This window comes from Parus major, chromosome 1A (assembly GCF_001522545.3).
Source record: "Parus major isolate Abel chromosome 1A, Parus_major1.1, whole genome shotgun sequence".
In the NCBI taxonomy this organism is placed as follows: domain Eukaryota; kingdom Metazoa; phylum Chordata; class Aves; order Passeriformes; family Paridae; genus Parus; species Parus major.
In genome coordinates this window covers 49,802,370-49,825,023 of record NC_031773.1, presented here as the reverse complement: position 1 = coordinate 49,825,023, position 22,654 = coordinate 49,802,370, and the positions used below count along the sequence as shown (strand labels likewise).

Sequence of the window (22,654 nt, the reverse complement as noted above, 5' to 3'; positions counted from 1 at the left end):
TCACACAAATTCCTTTCACATGCCTCATCCACCCCTTCTTAGGTATTAGCACTGCACTTGCAATGGAGCTATCTAGCACTTAACAATTATTTTGATAAAGCCAGTAGCACTTAACAATTGATCTGTTATTCTTCCCCTCCCTTTCCATGAGTAAACACTAACCAGATCTCAGCCTCCCTCCCCTCCTATCACCTTCCAGTTTACTAGATTTGTCTTTGATTTTCTTAAATTGCTTCTCTCTTTTAGCCCATTCTTCCTCACATCAGCTGCCACCATGTGAAAGCTCTAATGAAGAGACAGATCTTTCATATCCTGGAGCTGGGAGGTAGTACCGCCACTCTAATCTCATGTGGCAGGATGTTCATGCAATCATCAAAATCCCACAGCTGAAGTGGCAGCTCTTCACCGGGCCAATACCAGAAGTGCATCCCGAGGCAAAACGGCATCTGCTCTGTCAAGCTCCCTTCAGAAAAACATTACCCCAAAAGATCTATAATTAAATGGTAAAATCCATATAGGAACAGCTTACGGATGTCTCTGATAATTTTTCGCGTACATTTAAGTGAGCCCAGGAACAGGAAAGAGCCATCACCACTGCAAGATTTACAAAAAGTCCAAGTGCTGCTTTTTGCTACCAATTCCACAGCTAAGAAAGGCAATTTGTTCCACTGTTCTCAAGCGCTGACTGGCATGGCAAAGAGAGGTCAAGGGGTACACCAGGGGTTTTTGTTCACAGAAAAAGTACAAGAAGCAGGCAGAGGAATAAGGGAAATCTATGTGCCAGATGAGAGTCCTAATGCCCGCACAGAGATTACTGGCAGGAGAAAAGTAAGGGATAGAACCTCAGCTGCTTGTGTAAGCTTAGACTGAAAAATGCTAAAATTTGAGCACAGCACTAAACATAAAGGCAAGGCCCCTTTGCAAAATGGCTTGATGAGAAAATAGCATTTTTCGCACTTTAGTCAGAAAGATGACCTCAAAACCTCAGAGCCACAGAACAAAGCAGACTACAATTTGGTCGGTTTTATTGCTCTTGTCCCTTTCTAAGTGCATCAGTGACAGGCCAAGGTATTCAAAGAGCACCCACCCACTCATTCCGTCTCCTGCTGCTTGCCATAGACTCCCAGGAGTCAAGCTTTGACTACCCATGTGATACACTTTCAAGTGTCATTTCAACTCTTTAGATGCCAACCTGACTTCCTCCTTAACCCATCAAGTAAAAGAAATCCTACAATAAGGCAAGGACTGTAATTGCTAAGAGTCAGTCTTTTTAAGGCACTTTCAAAAAATCATGTGGGCCTTAAAGATGTACGAGCAGGGATGAGGTTTTTGCTAGTTTTGGTCCTTTTTTCCTTCTGTTTTAAATATGCAATTTGTGTACCAAAGATGAAAGAAATCTGAGGGGATTGTGGGATGGTGCCCACACCAATTCCCTAACCACTGACTGGACTTGCTAGGCTGCTCTGCACATCATTCAATATACAACACTTCACAAACATTTGGAAACATCTCTTCACAGATAAACTCAGTTGGTAACACTAAGAATCTTCTTCCAGGAATATCACTTAAAGACATGACCTTGAACTTGCATGTTTGTTACAATGCAAGTGTATATACAAAGACAAGAACAAGCAAACAGTAATCACTGGGGTCTTGCCATGCTATGCAGAGCAGTGATAGCTTTCCATTTCATTGCAGTAGAGCTGTGCATGCAGCACCAAACATGTTTGATCTTTTAAGATAAATTATCTATGATAGGAAGAATGACAATACTGCCCTCACAACTATGTCTACTTCCCATAGCTGTGAAAGTCTCAGGAGAAGCCTTGTAGAATGAAGCGTTTTTATTTGTCCAAGACTCATTCACCTCACAAACATCAAATTTTTGAGAAAAACTTCAGAAACTTCCTTTTGATCCAAGCCAAAAGCTGTCCCCTGCATGTTCCCCCTCTTCTCCTTCCCTCACCTCCATGACAAAAGCGCTCTCCAAACTTATAGAGAATACACCCTAGGGGAAGAATCAATGCATCTGGCTTGCAATTAAATCACACCACGCTACTTAGTGGTTTAATTTTTATGCCTCTGTCAGAGTCCTCTGCTCCTCAGGGAAAATCTGTCCAAGAAGGACAAAACACAGAAGTAGCTTATCTGTCACCAAGTAGCATCCATCACCTGCAAGTGAGTACTGAAAAGTAACTCCCAAAAATCACCAAAACTCCCGCTAAAAGGGATAGCTACACTAAAATATAGGTTGCACAGGACTGGATCTGCTGTTTCCACAGGGGAGGAAGCCAGAATGTTGTTTCCACTCCTCTCCCATCCATTTGCTGCCAGGCAGAGGGCAGAACTCGTTTCTTACCAAGGGTGCAATGTATCATGTACAGTGGCCTGCTGAAAAGCATTCACAGCTGTTCCTGCATATGGCAGAGAGCTGCTGCTACACAGGAGTCATTCTGCAGCACGTGAGATGTGTACAGTGAGACAAATGCTTCAAAGGGAAGAAATGATAGAAGGAAAAAGGGATCTTGGTCCACTCTTACGTTTTTTTAACTGCACTGAGAGACTCCAAATGCTTTTCATGCTTTCACACAGCCGGATTTTTCCGTAGTAGTTTAACATTAAATACCTTCTTCTGCATGCTGTAGCTCCCTCATCTCTATCATCCATGGCCCTAAGGTATGACTTGAACTTTTCACCACTGTAACATTAGCTCAGTACATTTGTCCACTGCCACACATTCAGCTACAACATAAATGAAAAAAAAAAAAAAGTCTCCTCAGATCTTTTTTTTTTTTTCCTTTTAAAGTTATTCCTTGGCTTAATTCATTAGGAAGGAGATGAAAGGAAGGGCCTGAAGCTTATTCTCAGGCAGCACATAACACAGCCTGGCAGCAGTGCTACCCTGACCAAGCCAGATGATGAAAGCCCTCATTTCACCAAGCACCCACTCCCCACCTTGACTCTTTCCCCACAAGGTGTTCAAGCTCCTTCTGGCCTCATGTCAGCACTTCCCAGTGAAAAAAGAGACCTCTCCCTTCTCTAGAGAATCAGCTCGGAAGGGCACCAATACACATTCCCTGTGTCCCAATGCCTGTCACCAGGCAATACAGACATGCTGCAGCAAAGGCCTCACGTTTAGGAACAGTACTGGACTCACTGCACCTCCTCAGCACAGCCTGTGTAACAGATACTGCTGCAGGTGATAATGCCATTCATGTCTGCACATGCTGGCTCTGAGCTCTGCTCAAGGTCACTTGAAACACATCAGAGCTCAGGACAGCAAAGCATGTGCTTCACTTTTAACTCCTTGCTGCCTGTGCCCCCAGGTCAGCTCCTCCCTTACATCTGCCAGCAGCAAGGAAACCCTAAGCAAGAACAGGCAGCTGCAAAGAGAAGCACGGATTATACTCCTGCACTTACACACGTAAAAGGGGAAGAGGACACCTGGCAACAAAAGGGTGTTCCAAAATGTTTGGGGACAGATCTACAACCACCTTCCCACCTCTCAGCTGGTGTCCTCTATCCTAATGCAGGTGATGAACAACCAGTTGCTGAGGATTTCCCCTCAGCAGCAGGGAGGCAGGGGCTCCAGCACCACCTGAGCTCTGAGCAGATCTCCATCCGAATGGCTAGACAGAGGGATGCCTCCCCATCGAGCCAGACAAGCACCAGTGCAACAGACTAACACAGAGATTATTAATACCCAGCACATTCTGTTTCCATCTCCCACTTGCTTCTAGAACTGGAACCACTTCAGAACCCAGTTCCAGACAAACAAAAAAACAACCCCCCATTTTCTCCCCCAGGAAGCAGGCAGTCCAAAATGTTGTGAATCACACTGAGAAGGTTAAGAGCCATAAATCACTGCAAAGAAAATATTTACAAAATACAAACTGTAACTAATAACTATATTTAAAAGGGGATTTGGGTGGCTTACAAAATCTAGGAGACAGGCTGTGCTCACTCAACTGCTCCTCAATCAGTCTTGATTCCAAAAAAAGCCAAAACCAAACACCCAACCTTGTTTGGATCAAGAGCCTGAAGAGCAAGGACCAAAAGCTACAGCTGAGAGAAGGCAATCTTCCCACCATGAAGCAGAGCACAGATAATGTGGGAAAATCTCTACAACTTCTAGTAAAGAACCTTTGTCAAAACAACCAGTTACCCACCAATGAACAGATACTCACTGAAGAGGCTGAATGGAAAAACAAGTGAAAATTAGGCCCTAGACACAAAATCCATCTCTTTCCCCACCACACTCTACTAAAGTAGCTTTGAGGACCCATACATCCAATAGCAAACACCATGGCAACTTCAGCTGCTTAAAGACTTGTTCAGCAGACGGAAGACCTTAGAGCTAATTATCACTTTTCAACAGCAGTAAATATAATTTTACAATTATATACATGCATGTGCTTTTCCAGATAGGCCAGCAGTGTTACATTTAAAAAACACTGGGGGCTACTTACAAGTACAATTAAGCATTATCCAAAATATTCTGTATGCTAAAAAAATCAGACCAAAAAATTCTAAGAACATACCAATTAACTGCTACAAGGTTTTTTACTATTTTCTGTACAGCCAGGTGGATTTAGGGTATATTTTTTCTGATAGGTATTTTTTGTTACTAATCTATACTGAAGCTGAAGTAATTTTATTCACTTTCCTCATTAAAGACATACCTCACAAAACACAAACCTAACATAGGAAAGCACACAGGGAGCTTTGCTCACAACACCACAGATGTGTCAAGTAACACTGTCAACCCAAAGATGGATACTTCTAACAGTACTCTTTAGTGCTTCTTTCTTTTTCTTTTCCCTCTCAATGAAATGGAGCCCCCTGAAAGGCCTGCTCTGCTGGTCAGATTGTCAAACCTTCTGTGAGCAGCTCCAGCCCATTCCTCACAAAACAGGGATGTCCTGACAAGGTGAAGGAGACAGCAAAATTTCCCAAGCTAGTGGTCACCCCTGGACCACTCCATTGACAGTGGCAAAAGAACTGCCACACAGTGACAGACTTAAGATCCATCCAGCCCATTATCTTCTTTCTAATATCAGCCAAGTATGTGGCATCTGTGGAAGAATGCAAGAACAAGGCAAATGCTCGCTGACTTTTCTCCAACAAACTAAGGCTAGCTGATGTCTCAACTTGCTAAGCATCCCGTGCACAAGAGCTGCAATGCTAGTTTCTTCATTATATGGAAAAAATAAGTAGTAAACCCTGCTCTTTTTTTTATACATGGCACCCATTTATTTCCCACATGCATCCTAGTAAGTGAAAATGGGAAAGCTACATATTTTAGTTGCCGTACCATCCAATCTTCTGTGTAGTTGTCATATACCTTTATTCCTGACAGCTCTTTCTGTAAGTGAAGATTTCATTTCTTTGCATAAAGAATCTGCTACATCCCTTTCATCATCACTTTTATCTTTCCCTGTACTTCTGCTAGATCTGCTAAAACCTTCGAGATACACAGAAGTACCACAGCTATATACTCTAATGTAATGATACTTGCTGATTTATTTCCCATGTCTCATTTTTAAATCTGCCTCACTAAACACAAGTCTGCAAGTGCTGACTATCTGCCTCATATTCAAACCAAACTCTTGATGTTAAATGTTGGGGTTTGCAACCTCAAGACAGCAATTTCTAAGCTGAGGTGGCCAAACAATCAGCAGCAAACTACTTATTTGAAGCTAGCTCTTCCTCATGTCTACCTGGCTCAGCAGTATCAGAAAATAACTGATGACATTCATTAAACATATTCTTCACCTGAAATATCTCACATGAGCAATTGCTTTAATTATTAAGGGGATGAAAAGTAATTACAGAGGAAAATTCTGCAAATTCAGTCTAGGCAAGAAATACCCAAGGGAAAGTCATCATTATAACATTGTCCATGTGTTGCAAAAGTCAGTTGAGGAATCCTTGGTGTCGTTGTAACTCTTCTTTCTAAGCCCTTGCTAGATGTACATGGCACAGCCAGATGACCAAGCACCTTCCCTGTCCTGCCTCTGAACATGGCATATATGGGCCCCCCACCACAAATGTGCCTTCTCTGAGAATCTGAAAGTCAATACCCCTTTATGGTATAGCGGATGAGTTAAATACATTTCAGTACAGTGCATCAAGAAGCAGAGACACGATGCTCTGTAATTAAATAATGCTTTATACTGCTTCATGGCAACGTAACACCAAGGCGACAGCACCTGCCATTTTCATGCGAAGTAATTTACATAAACTTATTCCTCTACTTCTATACCTCCAGCTGCATTCCATAATTTATACAGACATACAAATTCTTCCCTCTGACATTAACAAGAGAAACAAGTTGAATAATCAGCTTGCAGTATTAAGTGCATTGCATTTACTATCAAGCAAGCCTTTTTAGTTCAGCAGATGATTAATCTTCCCTCTGCGGGTAGAGTACCAGGAGATGCAGAGAGCTGACAATTGCTCTCGGCTCCTGGCCATGCTCTCCACACGCTTACCTTGCAACAACAGCATTTGCTGGATCCCTCCAAGAGCTGCTCTAATTCATTAACCCAGCAAAAGAATTGGACAGCTTTCTGCCAGGTCAGTGAATTAAAGTGGCTCATGTAAGGAATGCCAGAGACAGTAAAGAGGAGTGGGAGTTTGCACTTGAGTCAGATCTCTCCTTTCTGACAGCAGTGAATCTCTTAGATCAGCTCAGCTGCCAGGGGTACTGCAGCCTAATTAGCATCTCCCCTTGCAGCTAACTGTGCTGGGTGTTTCCATTAGGGATAAGAGCACTAAGGTAAACCAAGAAGGGGGAAGGCAGAAGAAACCAGGCAACCCAGCACTGTAAGTGAAATGCTGAGCGTCAACTGTTTAAGAGAAGGGCTGCAACAGGCAGACTAAGTAGGCCAAATATGGTCCTGAACCTCAGCCTATTTTTAATCCAGGTCTTTCAGCTGTGCTTTGGGACAGTATCAAGAGAAAGGACAGATGCTTGGATATGAAGACCAAGAGGTCTTCCTGCCACATGCCAGGCAAGAAACAAAGCCCCACAGATGAGACTTGATCCTAAAATAGAGATTCCAAAATATGAAGCTGTTTGTATTACACAAACTACTGTGCCAATTTCTTTACCATGCCCCAATCCTGAGACCTCTGAATGCCTTCCACTATATTCAGACCTCCATAACCAAACCCATCCTCAGCTCATGACACCAACCAGTCATTCCCCTTTGTTCAGGGTTTTAGTTTTCATAGGAAGGCATGGACTTCGACTCCCAAAGTTTATTTTACATAAGTTCACTACTGATCTTTGACCTCAGGCTCCCAGACCACTCTCTATTAACTCAGACACCACCACTAATCTCAAATCATTCTAGCTAACTACCTGAGTTTCTATGAAAAGGTGCTCCCAACCCTGCATCTTAAGGACCCTGTTACAGACCACATTATATTGCTGTGTAACATCTTACCAAGGAGATCAAGCCCCCTTTCCTTGAGCAACCTTTAAGCTACCCACATGTTCTTTGTTACTTTTGCAATTCTCCTAAAGGCTATCTGCCTGAAAAGCAGGAAATCCCCACCATCTGACCACACCTTTTGCTATCTCCCTCTGTCCTGCCAATATGACCAATCACAGGCCTTGTTCTTAAAACCAAGCAGGGAACTTATCTGTCCAGCTGAAGGAATTTCTGAATCATCCCATGGGAGCACAGGCTTCAAGTCAGTAGCTAAAAAATCCACTGGCTGTTGAGTCTGGGGTATCGCCTTCGCACACGTGACAGCAGCTGTGCTTGTCAGTCACAAAAACCAGAGGGAAGGCTTATACCTCACCCATGACAGCTTTTTGCAGGATTAAAGTTAGCAATGTTGTTTGAGCAAGGTGGCAAAATGGTTAAAGGAGAAGTTGTCTTAAAGCATAACAGTCTTGTCCACATGGACTGAACTTGTGTGTCAAACAAGTAATGGCCAGCATACGGGATGGATAAAATGTTTAATATTAGCTGTAGATGTTTGAGATTAAATAACCAACCTGTTCTGCTGTATTTTAATAGCATTCTTTAACCTGAGTAACTACTGAGCCTTCTTGCTCCCCCTAGGTCCTACATCATTAATCAGTGTACTGAGGAGAAGAAAAGTTACAAGGAATTACATCCTAAGGCAGCACACAGAATCAAAATAAATTCATAGTGGAGTCCTAGATAGGAAGATAAAGAGACTTGGAAGATCCAGGATGCAGTGGATGTGAAAACTGGCATGTGAAAAGCCCCCAGTTGAGGCACTTTTACCCCTGCTCCCACAGGTTTCTTCATGTGCCACCATCTGGGATCCTCTGGGTTTGATCAGTCCCGGGCATAGCAGCCTCAGCAAGGCCCTTGTGCATGCCCTTACCCTTTCCCAGCCAGCTATGGCCACAGGCCTGACTCTGTATGCTCAGCTTGCACGTCTTTAACCACATCAAACAGTCACTCCAGACATGCACACCTGTTTCCAGCAGCCAGTACAAGCACTGTGTGTTATTCACTCTGCTTCTTGGATATCCCCCTGCCAGCCAGGCTCCCCCCACAGACTCCTGGCAACAACCACTGCCTACCAGCAGTCTCCCAGCAACACTCCCTCCTGCACAGATGGGCTCCCAGTCCCTCCTCGCAGGCTAGCCACAGGCTGTGGGCTCCTTGGAGCCAGCTTTAGTTGATGAAACACAGAGCTCGGCCCTGCAGAGTAACAGAGATGGCTCCTAATATGGAAGAAGAGCAGGAAGGCTGGCAAGAGCTTACATCCAAGGTCAAGGCTCACATCACTTCCATTAGAAAGAAATGCTCTTAAGCTCTGGACATGGATGGGAACAGCAAAAACACACAGGGAAAGCCACTACCCTGTCTTTTATTCCCTATTTCCAGCTTCCTCATCCAGTGCCTGAGACAGCTGTTTGCTGGAGATGAGCAACCCAAATCTTATGCGTTGGAATGCTATTGGACCATCTGGTGCTAAAACAGTGACTTGCATTTCTGCACACTGCATCAGCTCTATGTTTTATTTCCTGCCTGGTCTTTCCTTACCTACTTCTTTTTGCCAAGCAAGGCACCCTAAGTTCCTTTTACACACTACCAAAGTGCCTTACAGAGTTTGTACTCTTTTTCTTCTTTAAGATGCCGAAGTTGTGGCATTCCCAGGAAGAAATCACAAATATCTTATCGAAGTCATGACCAATGGCGCCAACCATGCAGCCACTCCCCACTGCAGAAGGAACACACCAGGAACCATGAACACTTGAGCTGGCACTATCAGTTCTTCCAACTGTTGGCACTGGATTCATTCAGTACTTACCAGGGGAAAAAAATAATCTCTACAAGCCAAACACCAACTACAAGTAAAACTGAAAGCATTAACAGATTAAATCCGCCCCTGAGCGCTGAAGGCTCTCACCATAAGGCTCTTTATTAGGAAGTTAAGTCTTAACAAGTGGCTTAAGGGGTGGATAAAGCTTTTCCTGGGATAATCTGCCAGCATGTTGCCCAGTGCCAGTTCCAGGCCATGGAAAGAAGAAAGAAAATACGTAAGATGATGAAAATCTTGGTTTGGCAAATGGACGACCAGTAGCTGAGAGCTCATCTCCTATCATTGCTTCCTGAAGCTCCCTGCTGTCTTCAGAAAGTCAAAGAAAAGTAATTTTCTACTCTGTTAGCTTCCTGAAAACAAAACCACATTGGGATTACACCTAAAATGCGTGTGCTCACCCTAATTCTTTGTACTATCAACCCTCTAGAATTTGCCTCCATCACATCTATTTGAACCATTCGTCAATTAACACAAAGTAATTAACACTTTTGTAAGAGACTGTCTTTGGACAACGCCACCATGGTAAAACCACCATGATCATGATTTCAAGTATTACTGCTCTCTGCAGGCACCAATTTACAAGGGGAACACGCAAAAGGGGAAATCCAGTAATGGAAGGTCAGAAGCCATGTTTAGTTTATAGTTGTCTCCTTTCAAGTCTACTGCTGGTTTGCTGCACACTTGAGAAACAGCAATCTAATCAGTGGCTGCTCTTCCCCAAAGCATTGTGCCGTTCTGGCTGGGCACCCTTGCGCACTTACTGCAAGAGATCCGTTCTGCGTGCTGGCCGTGTTCGTGCTCTGCTCTCCATGCGGCTGCGTGCTTCCGTAGAGCGTCAGATTGTGCTCGCTGGTCTGGCCTGCATAGTCCTGAGTGTGTGGCACCCCATACTCTGTGGGAATCCCATTCTGTGGGGGTGGCGGAAATGGGATTGTGGTGAATGGCTGCACCATTGCATCAGGAGTTGCGGATGGCTCCTGGTTACCCTTAAGAAAGGAAAAAGGAGAAAACAGCTTTATACTACAGAAGATAGATCAAAACATCAGCCTGAGAAACAAGGCACACGTTCATGTGAATATCCCACCCACCGTCACCATAGTATTACACAGACTTCTATTATCTCTCCTATCAAAAAGCGCATGCCTTGCTCCTCTGAGCCATGACACTGTTTTCTTAATCTTTTCAGGGCAATTTTCTTGCTACTGGGTGGCATATAGCAAACAAATTACAGGGTTTGCAGACTGCATACCCCTGTGATCTCACACAAAGCTTTACACACAGTAAGGTGTTATTGCAGAAGAGGGAAGAGGCACTCACACATTGGAACAGAGAAGGAAACACAGAAGAACAGGGTTTCTCAACATCCCTGAAAGTACCATAACTGGGTCCATCTCCTCCAGCCTGACCCTCACTGCTCACAAGCAAGCACATCGTGTGGTTCAGAGCACACCTCTCTGTTACATTACAGTGATAAAAAGTATGATTTTTAAAATCCATCTGTGCAGAAACCCCCTCCTTTGCCCTGGCAGCACTGCATACAGAGTACATATATCTGTTGCTACAATATCCCATTTGTTTCTTGCTAGTCATGCACGAGACACCTAAGAGCTATAGAGAAACAAGCTGAGATCCCAAGCCAGCCGCACAGTCACTCTTTCCCAATCCTGAGCATCTCTACAATCACGCAAGGCATTAATTACCCACTCCTCCCTCAGCTTAGGGTATCCCATAGAGACCTCTTGCATAGTGGACTTTTTAGAAGCTTTTAGCACTGTCTTATATGTAGCCAACACCAATCAGATGACTCAGAAAAAAAGAACTGACCATGCAAAAGATACCCCCAGAATACAATAAAAAATGCTACCCCACCATGTCAGAAAGCCACAAGAAGGAAACAGAAAAGCATGCAGCCCTGCAGCCTCTGCAGGGATCTCACCAAGGGGGGAGCTGCATTCAGCCACCCGGGGTGAAGGAGAACAGCCTTGACATTGAAGCCCAGCCCTGGGAAGCCCAGGCTGCTGCACCGCTCCTACCGCTTTCACCGCAGCAGAAAAAAAAAAAATCCACAGAAAAGATTTATGATAGGAGGGCTGTTTGATTTATGTGCGTGTCAACAGACTAATCCTGATTTTAAATTTTGGCTGCTGTTCCAGCCCTGGGTCCTCCCCCACAAAGCCTAGAGGTGCTCGAGGCTATTCTGACACCAGCATGCTTAAATCAATGGAGTAAAAGCGAAACAGACCTTATCCCGTGGATAGGAAAGGCAGAGTGGGAATTACCAAGCAGCCTTTCAGCAGAGAGCATGCAGGGGCTGCCGGACCTCCAAAGAAGCCGGACAAACCTTTCAGTCCCTTTATCAGCCTACCTGCAGCTTTCCCTTCCGGGCGGAGGAAACAATGATAAACGCAGTGCACCTCCAGCCAGCACCGGGTCATTCAGACACTGGCTGAATCCCAAATTTGCTCTGACATTAGTCTATCTGGCCTGCCTCCCCTGGGGGCCACGTGGCCATGCGCTCCCGCAGCTGGGGAGAAGGAGAGGGAAGGGCATTCAATACCACTTAGCAGAGCCGAGCTGCAGCCTTGGCCCGTGCTGAAGAACGGACGGTTTCAAGTCCAGCCTTGCTGCCTGCAGGAACTCCGCAGCCTTATCTGAGAAAGAAAAATTCAGGCGGGCATGCCGGCCGTGGCCAGTGCTCAGCTCCTTGCACGCACTCCCCCAAGCAGTTGCAGCCCTGCGTCGTGTGCTCACAGCTCTGCGGAGGTTTTTTCACGCACCAAGCACATTTTCTGAAAGCAGGACAGGGATTTTTGTTTCCCCCTCAGAAAAGGAGGGCAGCTCCACCAGCCCTCCAGTTCTGCTCATTCCTTTGCTATTCTCAGCTTCAAAGCAAGCCACTTCTGGCTCGACCTAACCCATCACCAAGATCTGCAGAGCGAGTTCTAAAGCAGGACGCAGGACAGGCAGAACGATGGCCATTCCCACTGCAAACCAGGTATCAGCAATCCTACTGCTCACCTGCTCAGACTCTTTATCCCCTGACATGACAGCTCCATTCTGTCCACATGCTGTTTTCCTTGCCAAGCTCTTCTGTTTACAGAATTTCATTGTATTTGACGGTCTGCGTTCTTCCGTACAGCCCACATTGTCTGCCTCCCCCCTTCTTACGTTTCAAATAGGAGCTAAATAGGAAACTGACTTTTTCTTTGCAATGAAAAATTTTTCCACAGGAAAAATGGAGGAGCAGAAACTATTTCCAGTCTTCTTACAACAAGCTAGATTTCCAAGCCAGCAGCATCCCAGGTCAGAGGAAGTGAATGCTGATTAACCCCAAACAAAACCTATTCTGCCATCCTGTCAACAGTGCAGGGCTGCTCCCCACAGGACATAGTCCAGCATTCTGTTCAACCTCACTCTTAGACTGTTTAAAATGCCAGCCCATGAACCTTATATAATCTTATTTTCAATGTTTTTACCCCTCAGTTAATACTGTTCCTTCCAGTTTAAATGCATTTCAACCTTTTAAAAAATTTCTCTCCCTTCAACTATCTACAAATGTTTGAAGGATGAAAAATGCTTACTCTCTCCTCTGCTGCTTGTGGCATTTTGATAATACATATTTATTTTCAGTTTAATCACACCTCTCAAGCCAAAATATCTTGGTAACTATTTATTACTTCGCTCTGACCTTACTAAGATTTTTCAAAGAAGGATTTCTGGTGCAGAATAAAATGTTTTTAATACCATTGTCACTCCCCCACTCCTCAAATCACACTAACATGCAAAAATCATATCTTTTATTACAAATGCATCCTTCATTTAATGTCTCAGGTTATCTGGAGATCTATCATTATTATATTTGTCCGAGTTTCATCATCCCATGGAATATCTGTATCTCAAATTATTTCTCTCTTGATATGATTATGGACATATTTCCCGTCTGATTTTTTTTGGTAATTTTAATTTCCTTTGATGCTTCAGAATTACTTTTTTCCCTGTTTCCACTAGCGTCAACAGAAAAGGACTCCTGATGAGATCTCTGCAGGTTTCACAGCATACTGATATCCTCCAAACCCAGAGGAGACTTTACCTCTTCTGTGATTCTACCGAATTTCAACATTTACACAACACTTCATATTTTCAAGAGCTAACACAGAACACACGGCACACACACAAAAATCCTGTTAATCTTCAAACATAGAACCTGAACTCCTTTCCTTACTTCTAAACCACCACGTAAAATTCTGCAGTCAGGGGTGTTGCTTCTCACATGTCTCAGGAGGTACAGAGAGCATGGAGAAACCCTCAGATTTCTGGGTAAAGGGAAGTCTTTGTCTATCCCATCTTGACATACCTCACTGCATTGCCAGTTCTGCCTGTTTTAGCTCACCAAAATATCTTTAAAATTTACTCAGATGCAACAAGAAATCCAGACAGGCATGTCCAAGAGCAGTCACCATCCCCAAACTTACACAAGGATGCCACCATAGGACTAGGAAAACCTGGGTGCAGCTCCCCACAAAAACTACTACCACCTTAAACTTCTGTGATGGTATGAAGTAAATTTTAATCACTGTTCAGAAGCAGACAGACACCTCTCTTGGCCACAATGCATCAGGCTGGCAGTCTCCAGGAGGTGAGTGTGAGGGACATTTGGTTGCAGGAATAATTTTGGCAGTTCCAGATTAACTGATCAGCTCTGCCAGTTTCTGCTGCCATGCACCAACCATGATAGCTCAAACTGGGAAAGGCTGTTCAGTGCAAGTGAGAGTGCAATTAACTCACACTACTTTAAAAAAAGAAAAACAAAAAAAACAAAAAAAAACCACAAAAAAAAAAACCAAAAAAAACCACCACAAAATAAAACAAAAACCCACTTCAGTACAATATATGTTAACCTATAGTTCAAAGAAAAGCAATAATTCCTGTGTTTTCTATTCCTTCTGTTGCTCTGTTCCCACAGAAATCATTTATTCACATCAGGCAGGAATTCAAAGCAGCTGCCCCCTCGCAAAATGTTGGCATCTGATTCATGAGCACCCAAGCCCTCAGGGCACAAGAAGGACATGGTTACCCATCTGGGCTCTGCTTTCACGCCCCTATTCTCAGCCCTACAAAGGTCCAGTCATGTCCTTGCAGGTGCTAATTTTCTTCCTTAAGTCAGGGGTTTGCCTACACTGATCAGTACAAACCCATCCCACATTTTGTTAAAAAAAAAGAAAAATAGCTAAAGCAGTGAAAAATCCCTAATGGGGACACTTTTCTAACAGCTTATGTAGCTTTAAGTTAATTAATGAACTTTGCAGCTCCAAGCTAAGCAGAGAAACGATGAGTAACTGATGAGTAACTGCACGTGGTGGTACCTTGCAGAAGGGAGGGAGCTGGGGACAACAACTCAACAAGGAGCAACGTGGTTCAGCAAATGTGACACAGGACGAATTCTTTCAGCAGACAGCAGGTGGTGATCCAAGATCACGGCACTGGAGCGCCAAGAGCAAACACCAGAAATGCACACAAAGGCCTCCTGCTTCCATAAAACTGTCAAAGATCAGTCTGTTCTATGAAGGAGTCGTTTTGTTTTCCTCATTAAAGAAATGGGTGTAAGTAGAGGGATATGAAAAGAGCCTTATAGCAAGGCAGCTCCAGATCTCTTCTGTATTGCTATGCCATAACATGCATAGATAGTAAAGCCTAACCAGCCAAATAAAAATTATACTCCAGGTAAAGCAAAACCAGTACAATTTCTGTATAGTTGTGGCAAACTGCCACAAGGTAACTGGTCTGTGTTATCCATAACCCTACTGTGAGTCATCAGCAACATAGAAATACTCAGGAAAATGGTATGGCATATAAACATCAATCTCTTAAAAATGCCTTTGAACTCTGCTAACCCCCAAATCACTGGGATAGATGTGAGTATAAGCCTATTAGTGGAATGGGGATTCTAATACATATGTCTTCACTGAACCAATTTTATGAATCCTTGAAGCAACTGACTTGCAGCTAACAGAGGCAATTAACCTGTTTGTGAAGACCAAGAGTTCCAGGCTACAACTGTTTGCTCTCTGCACTAACCTAATCCCTTCTGTAAACAGCAAAAATGTTTAGAGCTGGGATCTGAAGAGCCTGGCAGGAACCTGGAGCCACTGCCCACCCTCAGCTGTCTGTAAGAAAGGGATCCTTCTGAGTGAGGGAATGCAAGGACCGTGCTGTCCCTCCTAGAACCCAGGTCACAGCCTCCTGTCAGGGATGCAAATATCACACATGCAAAGCACTGCTCCCTGGCTGTACACAGATAAGAGAGAAAGGACTTACCATACAAGGCTGCTGCTTAGGAGCAGGAGAATAATTAATTAATTACGATTAATTAATTAATTAATAATGGGCTGTGTTTTCCCCCTCTTCTCACAGATCAACAAAAAAGCTGCTCTAGCAGGGTCTCTTTCCCAGCCCCTTCCAAAAGAGTCTCCCCAGTTCTCAGCTGCAGCTTCACAGGGGCTCTGGCTGTATCTGCCACCATACCACCTACAGCTGTGCATTCCTGTGTCCTCTCTCCCCTGCCAGCCTGCTCACCACTGAGCCCTTTCAGCACATAACCCAGGAAAAAAAAATTACTCACTTTTTATTGCCAGGTTAGTTTCGTTCCCAGTTAAGAGAGCTGAAACAGCTTGGCAAGGAGCTGGAGGCGAACCAGAGCCAGAAAGGACAGGGGGTGGAGAAGCTGGGGAGGGAAGGGCTATGGGCACCAGCACTTGGATGAGCTCAGGCTGCCAGGGAGCCGCAGTCTCCAGCATGCATTAACCCTCTCCACAGGCAATCCCACAATTTGCCCGCTGGTAATAAATGTATCAACAAACGCTTTCTTCTCAAACGGGAATGGATACAAAGCACTGCCAACGATGCTCCCCACGAGCACCAGGAACTGCAGGATTACCCCTTGCAGAAAAAAAACACAGGCTGGGGCATTCATTACACCAGAGATAAATTCTAACCTACACTGGTGGCTCTCACTGTACACAGAACCTACACCGGGGTTTTTTAAACTGTGCTTTCGCTCTTTAGGGCCATGAGGATACTCAAACACGAGACAAAGCAATGTATAGAACAATGAAGTGATGGCTTTCCAACACCCCAGACACCTCAAAACAGTGACTTGGCCATGCCAACCCTGCAGATTCCCGCAAACATGATACAGGGTCTCAATCCCAAAATGCAGTAACACTTTCTCCATTGTGGCTATTTCATTACAGATTAGCTTCTGAACTGGAAGAGTGGGTAAAATGCCTACAGAAAGGAAATCTGGGGGTGATATATACAAAGGATATAACCATCTCATACCCTTCATCTTTGTACAAACCCATTCCTGGATTCAGAGGGGTATGTGACCCTAACCTGACACCCACTCTCCACACTACAAAGGCATTTCTGTAACTCCAGAGAGCAGGACTGACATGCCTGTGTGTCTGGGACAGTGTCTGATAAAATCAACACTCTTTCTTGGTGTGGGCTGATCATAAAAGCACCTTGAAGAGGATCACAGTAGTAAGAGGTTCTGTATTTCATCTGCACATCTGGAGCTTGATCTTCATTTGATCTATAACACACTGTGGTAATAGAAAAGGATGTTGGATTTTGACTATACTCTCATGGGCGCAAGAGCAATTCCTCCTGAATCCTCCCAAAGGCAAACTCTTAATCTAGGTAGTTCTGGAAACATCTGCTGAATTTTATGGTAGTTTGTTAAAATAAAGAGAAGTTGAGTTCATGAGTACACTTTTTTAAATTTAAGTCGGATGTAATCACTCAGGAAATGCCTTTTGCACTGGGTTAAGCCTCAATGAGCTAATCTTGCACCAGTAAAAAAAAAAAAAAAATCTAAGAAGAGATGCCTGCACTCACATTTGCACCTAACTAACCATTTAAAGGCATGTCTCCTTCAACTTCCTGGTGTAAACTTGCACTAGATATCTAATCTTGCCCTTCCTAGATATTTAAAGCAAGGGAAGAACAAGTTATCTTCCAATACACACTCTATCATTCCAGGCCACCAAAAAGTGTTCTGTCAAATAAAGCAGCTGGCCTTTTTGGGGTTTTTTTAATGCATTTAAGAACTTTATGGAAAACAAGTTCAAGCCCCCCTTTTGTAGGAAAGGATGAAAGAAAATTATAGTCTTATCTTACTGTTATACACAGGAAGCACTCACTCATCCCCATGCTATCATCACATCCAGTAATGGCCAACTTTTGCTCTACCCCTATGCACAAACACAGGCTCTCAGTGCTGAATGCATGCACACTTGGTAAGAAGCCCTTGGGCAACCTGCGAAGAGGCTTCCTGTTGGATACATCCAAAGCTTTAAAGTTACGCAACATCAATAAGGCCCAGGGCCACATCTACTTACCAGCCTGAAACATACCTTTCAGATTTTAAAAAGCACTGATTTCTGCTCCTGAAATCTACATTATTCTCCACTCAGAAAAAAAAAAAAAAAAGAATTTAAACGTTGCTGGCACAAAAGCATCCCAACAAATGCTTTCAATCCATTCGTGCTCTCTGGGGTTGATTAGAGACAATTGTGCTTTGAGAGACATCAGGGTCCCAACATCTGTTTGCACTCCATATTAGGAATTAAACTACCTCTGAGAATTCCTGGGGAGAAGGGGTAAGAGTGGAGAACAAAGGAAAAAGTCACCAGGATGGATATATCCTCAGCAACAAAGCCAGCAACTAAGAGAAAAGCTCAGGCTCAATTTTTTGGTCCAGTTTTGTCCTTTAGCACCTACCCTGGTTGTGTTCTTTTCAGCTTTGCAACATTCCAAGTGACTATTTTCTGCTTAGCATTCATAGTCAAACATTCTTGGGGGAAAAAAAAAGATTTCCATAAGACACCTAGCTTTCAACAAATCAGCATGAAAATAATGTCTCAAAATACTACCAAATCGAGTCCTCTGTTAATCCAGCGGGCACCCAGGGTGGCAGAAGCATGTCCCACACGAAGGAGATTACTCCTCTGTCAGGCAAAGACAGCTAAGTTCCTTCTCTGGGACCAGAATTGAAATGAGTCACAGCTAAGGAACAGTGTGCTGCAGATGTGTCACGTATGTTTAATCCAAGCTAGCTGCCATCAGCTATTCAGCAGATTAGCAAACCAATCACACTCTCCACTGCATGACTGTGGATCCTCTCTCAGGGAAGCAGCAGAAACCAGAGGCCAGTGGTGGGGAAGGAATGGGTAACTGCTTTTCAGGAGAGGTCCATGGTTGCAGCAGGATATCTGGGTGATACTTTAGATGGCACAGAGGACCTGCCTGTGCTGATTCTCTGCCTTACTCCAGACAGCTAACCAGTGGTTCCTGGTGCTCATTTGAAAAACAAGGGCTACAGAACATGGAAATGTAACAGGGAAGAAAATACCACCTGGTCCCATGGTATCTCTTAACCACCTGGCAAGGTAGTTAAGTGTCACAGTTAAGTGTCTCCTCAGCTAAATCTGCAATCAGATTGCTCACTTCAAGCAGCTTTGTTTCAAGGAAAAGAGTAACTCTCCAACTGAGATATTTCAGAAAACCAGTACCTGCTTCCCCAACCCAAATCAAGGTTGGACAGATAAGCAATTTTTCATCACGTCTCTGCTCTGTGAATGGACTACTGCTCTGCATCTGCAAATATATCACCAAATCTCAGTGAGTGTAGAGAGTTATTCCTGCAACCTCAAGAATTCAGATGGCTTCCTTGAATGTCTAAATCCTCATGAAGCTCACTCAGCCCCTAAGAAAGATTTGTATCTACTTTAGTGACAAGGATTTCTCAAAGCCCTCGCTATGTGACACAGCTATCTGCAACAGACTCTTCCAGATCTCTCTCTATTTCCAGCGCTCTTCTAGGAAGGATTTTGAAGATCACTTTTGGTATCAGGCTTTCCTGTCCTTCTTTCCCCCGCTGTGAAGGCAATGAGCTGAAGGAAGTAGTGAGCTGTACAGAGGAGCTGCTCTGAGCTGACTTGGCTCCTGGAGGAAGGACAAATCTCAAAGCCCTGTCAGGCAGCTTTCACTTACACTGGCCCCTTCAATTCCCCAGATTTCAGTGGACAGCAGGGAAGTCTTCCCCCCTGCCTGCAATAACTCCGGCACCACACAGGAAAAAAGCAGCCCTGCTTCTGCTGCCAGGGCAGGAGGAGGAAGAAGGGAGAAAGCGCCGGGAAAGGGAGAACACATCTGGAATCAATTGGAGAGCACTGAATGCCTTGGAAAGAAAGAACTGCAGAGCTGGCAGAAACCAGAGCGAGGAGCCGCATGTTCAGACGTGACTCTGAAGCAAAGGTGGAGAATGAGACGTATGCAGCATATTTAAACACAAAACCAGAGCTCCTCTTGAGGCTCTGGGGATTTTTTCGTGCAAGCAGCTAAACATCTCAGCCCTGTCACATTTTCACTGCCACTGGCCTATCATGGGTATGCTCAGAATTCAGTACAGAAGACAGGAGATGAGATGAGGCAAACGGGACCCATCTGTGACTCGAGTACCAGGACTCAGTCACGCAGCAACAACATTATATCAAGCTGCTCTCAGGGTGCAGGGCGGAGGAAGTCTGCGACTGACTTGGCACACGTTTCAGAACAGAAATTTGACGGTTTAGAAACACAGATTTCTTCCCACAGTTACTTTCCATTCCAGCATTCTCCTATCTCTTGCTAGTCATTTGTTCCAAGAGTAGTTTTCCATTTTCAAAGAAGCCTCCACTGTGTGTCCTGGAAAGCAGAGGGTCTGGAAAGGAGCATGGAGAAGCAACTCATCAGTGCAGCAGCCTGGTACAGAGAGTGACTACAGCTTTCAGATATATTACCAACCTGAGGGAGTGGGAAGCATTGCTACTCAGGTATGTGGCCTTGTCCAGATGAAAAATGAGACACATGCTTCAATATGCGAATTTTAAAAATGGAATGAAAAAATTCAAAAGGGAACGTAAAGTAGCTACAGAAATGACCCCAAGATTGGAAAGAGCCACATGGCTGCACACTGTAAACCTTGAAAAGCCCAATTTATTTTGCTTATCATTAAAAAAAAAAAAAATGGTAACTGATTTTATTAAAGTATATTAATTGTGAGAAAAATAAAGTAGATGCTAATAATATTTAATCTAATGAAAAAAGTAATCAAGAAAACTGATAGCCAAAAGCTGAGTCTGATAAATTGAGCTCTGGTGAAAGACACCATTTCATTTTGTTTACTGATTTCTAAATGACAGTCATTAAGTCAGTTGGTGAGAAGGACTCAGTCTTTTTCATCTTTTCCTGTTTTTGCGCTGAAAACATTATGTCACCCAAAACAGAGGTAACTGAGTGAGCCATAGTGGCCTACAATGCAGGTACAGCCAGAAGAGACAATCTAAAGCCAGATCTATAGGACAATATCCTGGAAGGCTAACAAGGGCTGGTGGAAGTCAATGCACATAAATTAAAGCTGATTAAACTAAGCAGCATACACATTTATAAGCATAATGACCTCACCTCAAAGAGAGGAACAAGCTATTGAAAAGTATAGGTGCACTTTCATGTACCACTAATATGACAAACTACCAACTGGCCTTGGAATCAGGGGCTGTGCTTCCCCTCCCCGGCCGTTGTGAGATCCAGTCACGCCACAGCCACTGCCAGAAAATTAATCCAAACAATAGTCATCTGTTTGGTCATAAACTCAACTGTCTCACTTTATATCTGCTTAAGCACAATGCCCAAAGCGGTGAGGAGGCTGAGCATATGGCCAGGGCACAGAGATGAGGGAGACTGCTCTTCTCACAGCAGCCCACAGTTATGCTACATTAAGTGCAACTTTGAAATGCACCTGAAACGCCACTTCATCCCAGAACAAGAGGCTACATGGACATTTAGCATATGCTATTACCACTACCTGCTTCACATAACTTCTAGAGCATCCCCACATAAGCTAGTATAAAGCTGGTTTGTACACAGTGAATTTGTTGAGCATCTCAGGAAAGATTTTCCCATTGTTACAAAATCCTTTTAAAGCCTCTTTTCCCCAGGCCTTCCAGCTAATATATGTTTACCACATTCCTGCTGCAACCACGAACCAGAACAGACTTCTCCCCTGCATAGGCCACCTGCACAGCTCGTAGGTAAAGCTCGAGGTCAGCAGCACATCTGACCACCTTTCAAGTGCCTCTTCCTGGCTAAAGCAGCTCCTGCAGCCCCCACACTCAGCAGCACCATCGGAAACATGCTGTTCTCCCTTGTCACCACCACATCAATGCCCTGGGACACATAAAGCCCGTGCAGGTTTAACAACAGCAACGTGCAAAATATTCACATTAAACTACTGTGTAGCACTGGCAGTCCTACTTTTAAACTGCTCTATTTTACTGAAGCTAAATCAATAAACCTTAAAAGCTAAATTGATATAAGAGCATCTCATGTCAGAGCATGTCTGTCAGCATCTGCAGCTCCCTTATATATTACTACATGAGTTCCCGAGAAGTTTACCCCTCTATAATTCTCAGCAGATCTCCACCACCTTCCACAGCCAAGCGCATTAAAGGTTGTTTTTCTCCCCTCTCCTTGCTCACCTACAGAAAGACAAAAAGACAGGCTATACAAAACTTAAACCCTTTCAAGCCAGTCGGTTTGCCCTTCTGTACATCCCCTTTCACACTCACAGTGTCAGGCTAAACAAAGCCACTCCAGGATACAGGCCTGGAAAAAAAAGCATTAGCATCTGGCAACCAAGAGCAGCACCCCAGCATACGAGCCTGAGAGCAAATACAAGTCTCTGGCACGAAGAGGAAACACTGGGACATACGCCTGAGTGCTCCTGTCAATCTTGCAGTGGGGGAATGCCCGATTTATTTATTTTTTTTAAATATATTTTTATCATATTACTGAAAGGAAATGCCAGGGACTGCTGTGGCCCCTGTCCCTTGAGGCTCCACTGCTGCCATCAGGCTGCACGGCCTTTGCAGCAATGAATATTTAAACAGGGCAATAAATATTTCAGAGCACATTCATCCCCATAAGAAGTCTACTACCATAAGAGAGATGAGACAACCACACAGGGCCAGGGCCACTCCCTGTTCTGCCCCTCTGGCTCCCACACCGCCTGACCTTCCTTGGCCCTACTTCCCTCCAGCCCTCAACAGGCACCTTTCAGCTTCAAATATTCATGAGCACAGCTCCAGTTACTTTCCAAACAAGCAAAAACACCTGTGAAAAAAGTAACAAGGTGCTCTGCTTTCCACAGAGGTGCAGAACATAGCTAGCTCATGCTTTGCTTTCACCTCTCCTGGGGCTTCTGACTCTTGGGTGCTCATACTCGGGAAGA

At 44.2% G+C, this 22,654-nt stretch overlaps 1 protein-coding gene across 15 annotated transcripts in view; it reads right to left on the bottom strand.

Annotated features, from left to right (window-relative positions):
- The window catches only part of RBFOX2 (RNA binding fox-1 homolog 2), a 170,984-nt gene that overhangs the window by 50,638 nt on the left and 97,692 nt on the right, over positions 1–22,654 (bottom strand). For all 15 annotated transcript variants that reach the window (XR_001521684.2, XR_001521681.2, XR_001521680.2 and 12 more), the window contains one exon: positions 10,083–10,307. Coding sequence is in view for 10 of the 15 variants with exons in the window: in XM_015628165.2 (XP_015483651.1) it covers positions 10,083–10,307 (225 nt within the window). In the remaining 5 variants the exon portion in view is untranslated. The remainder of the gene's footprint in view (positions 1–10,082; positions 10,308–22,654) is intronic.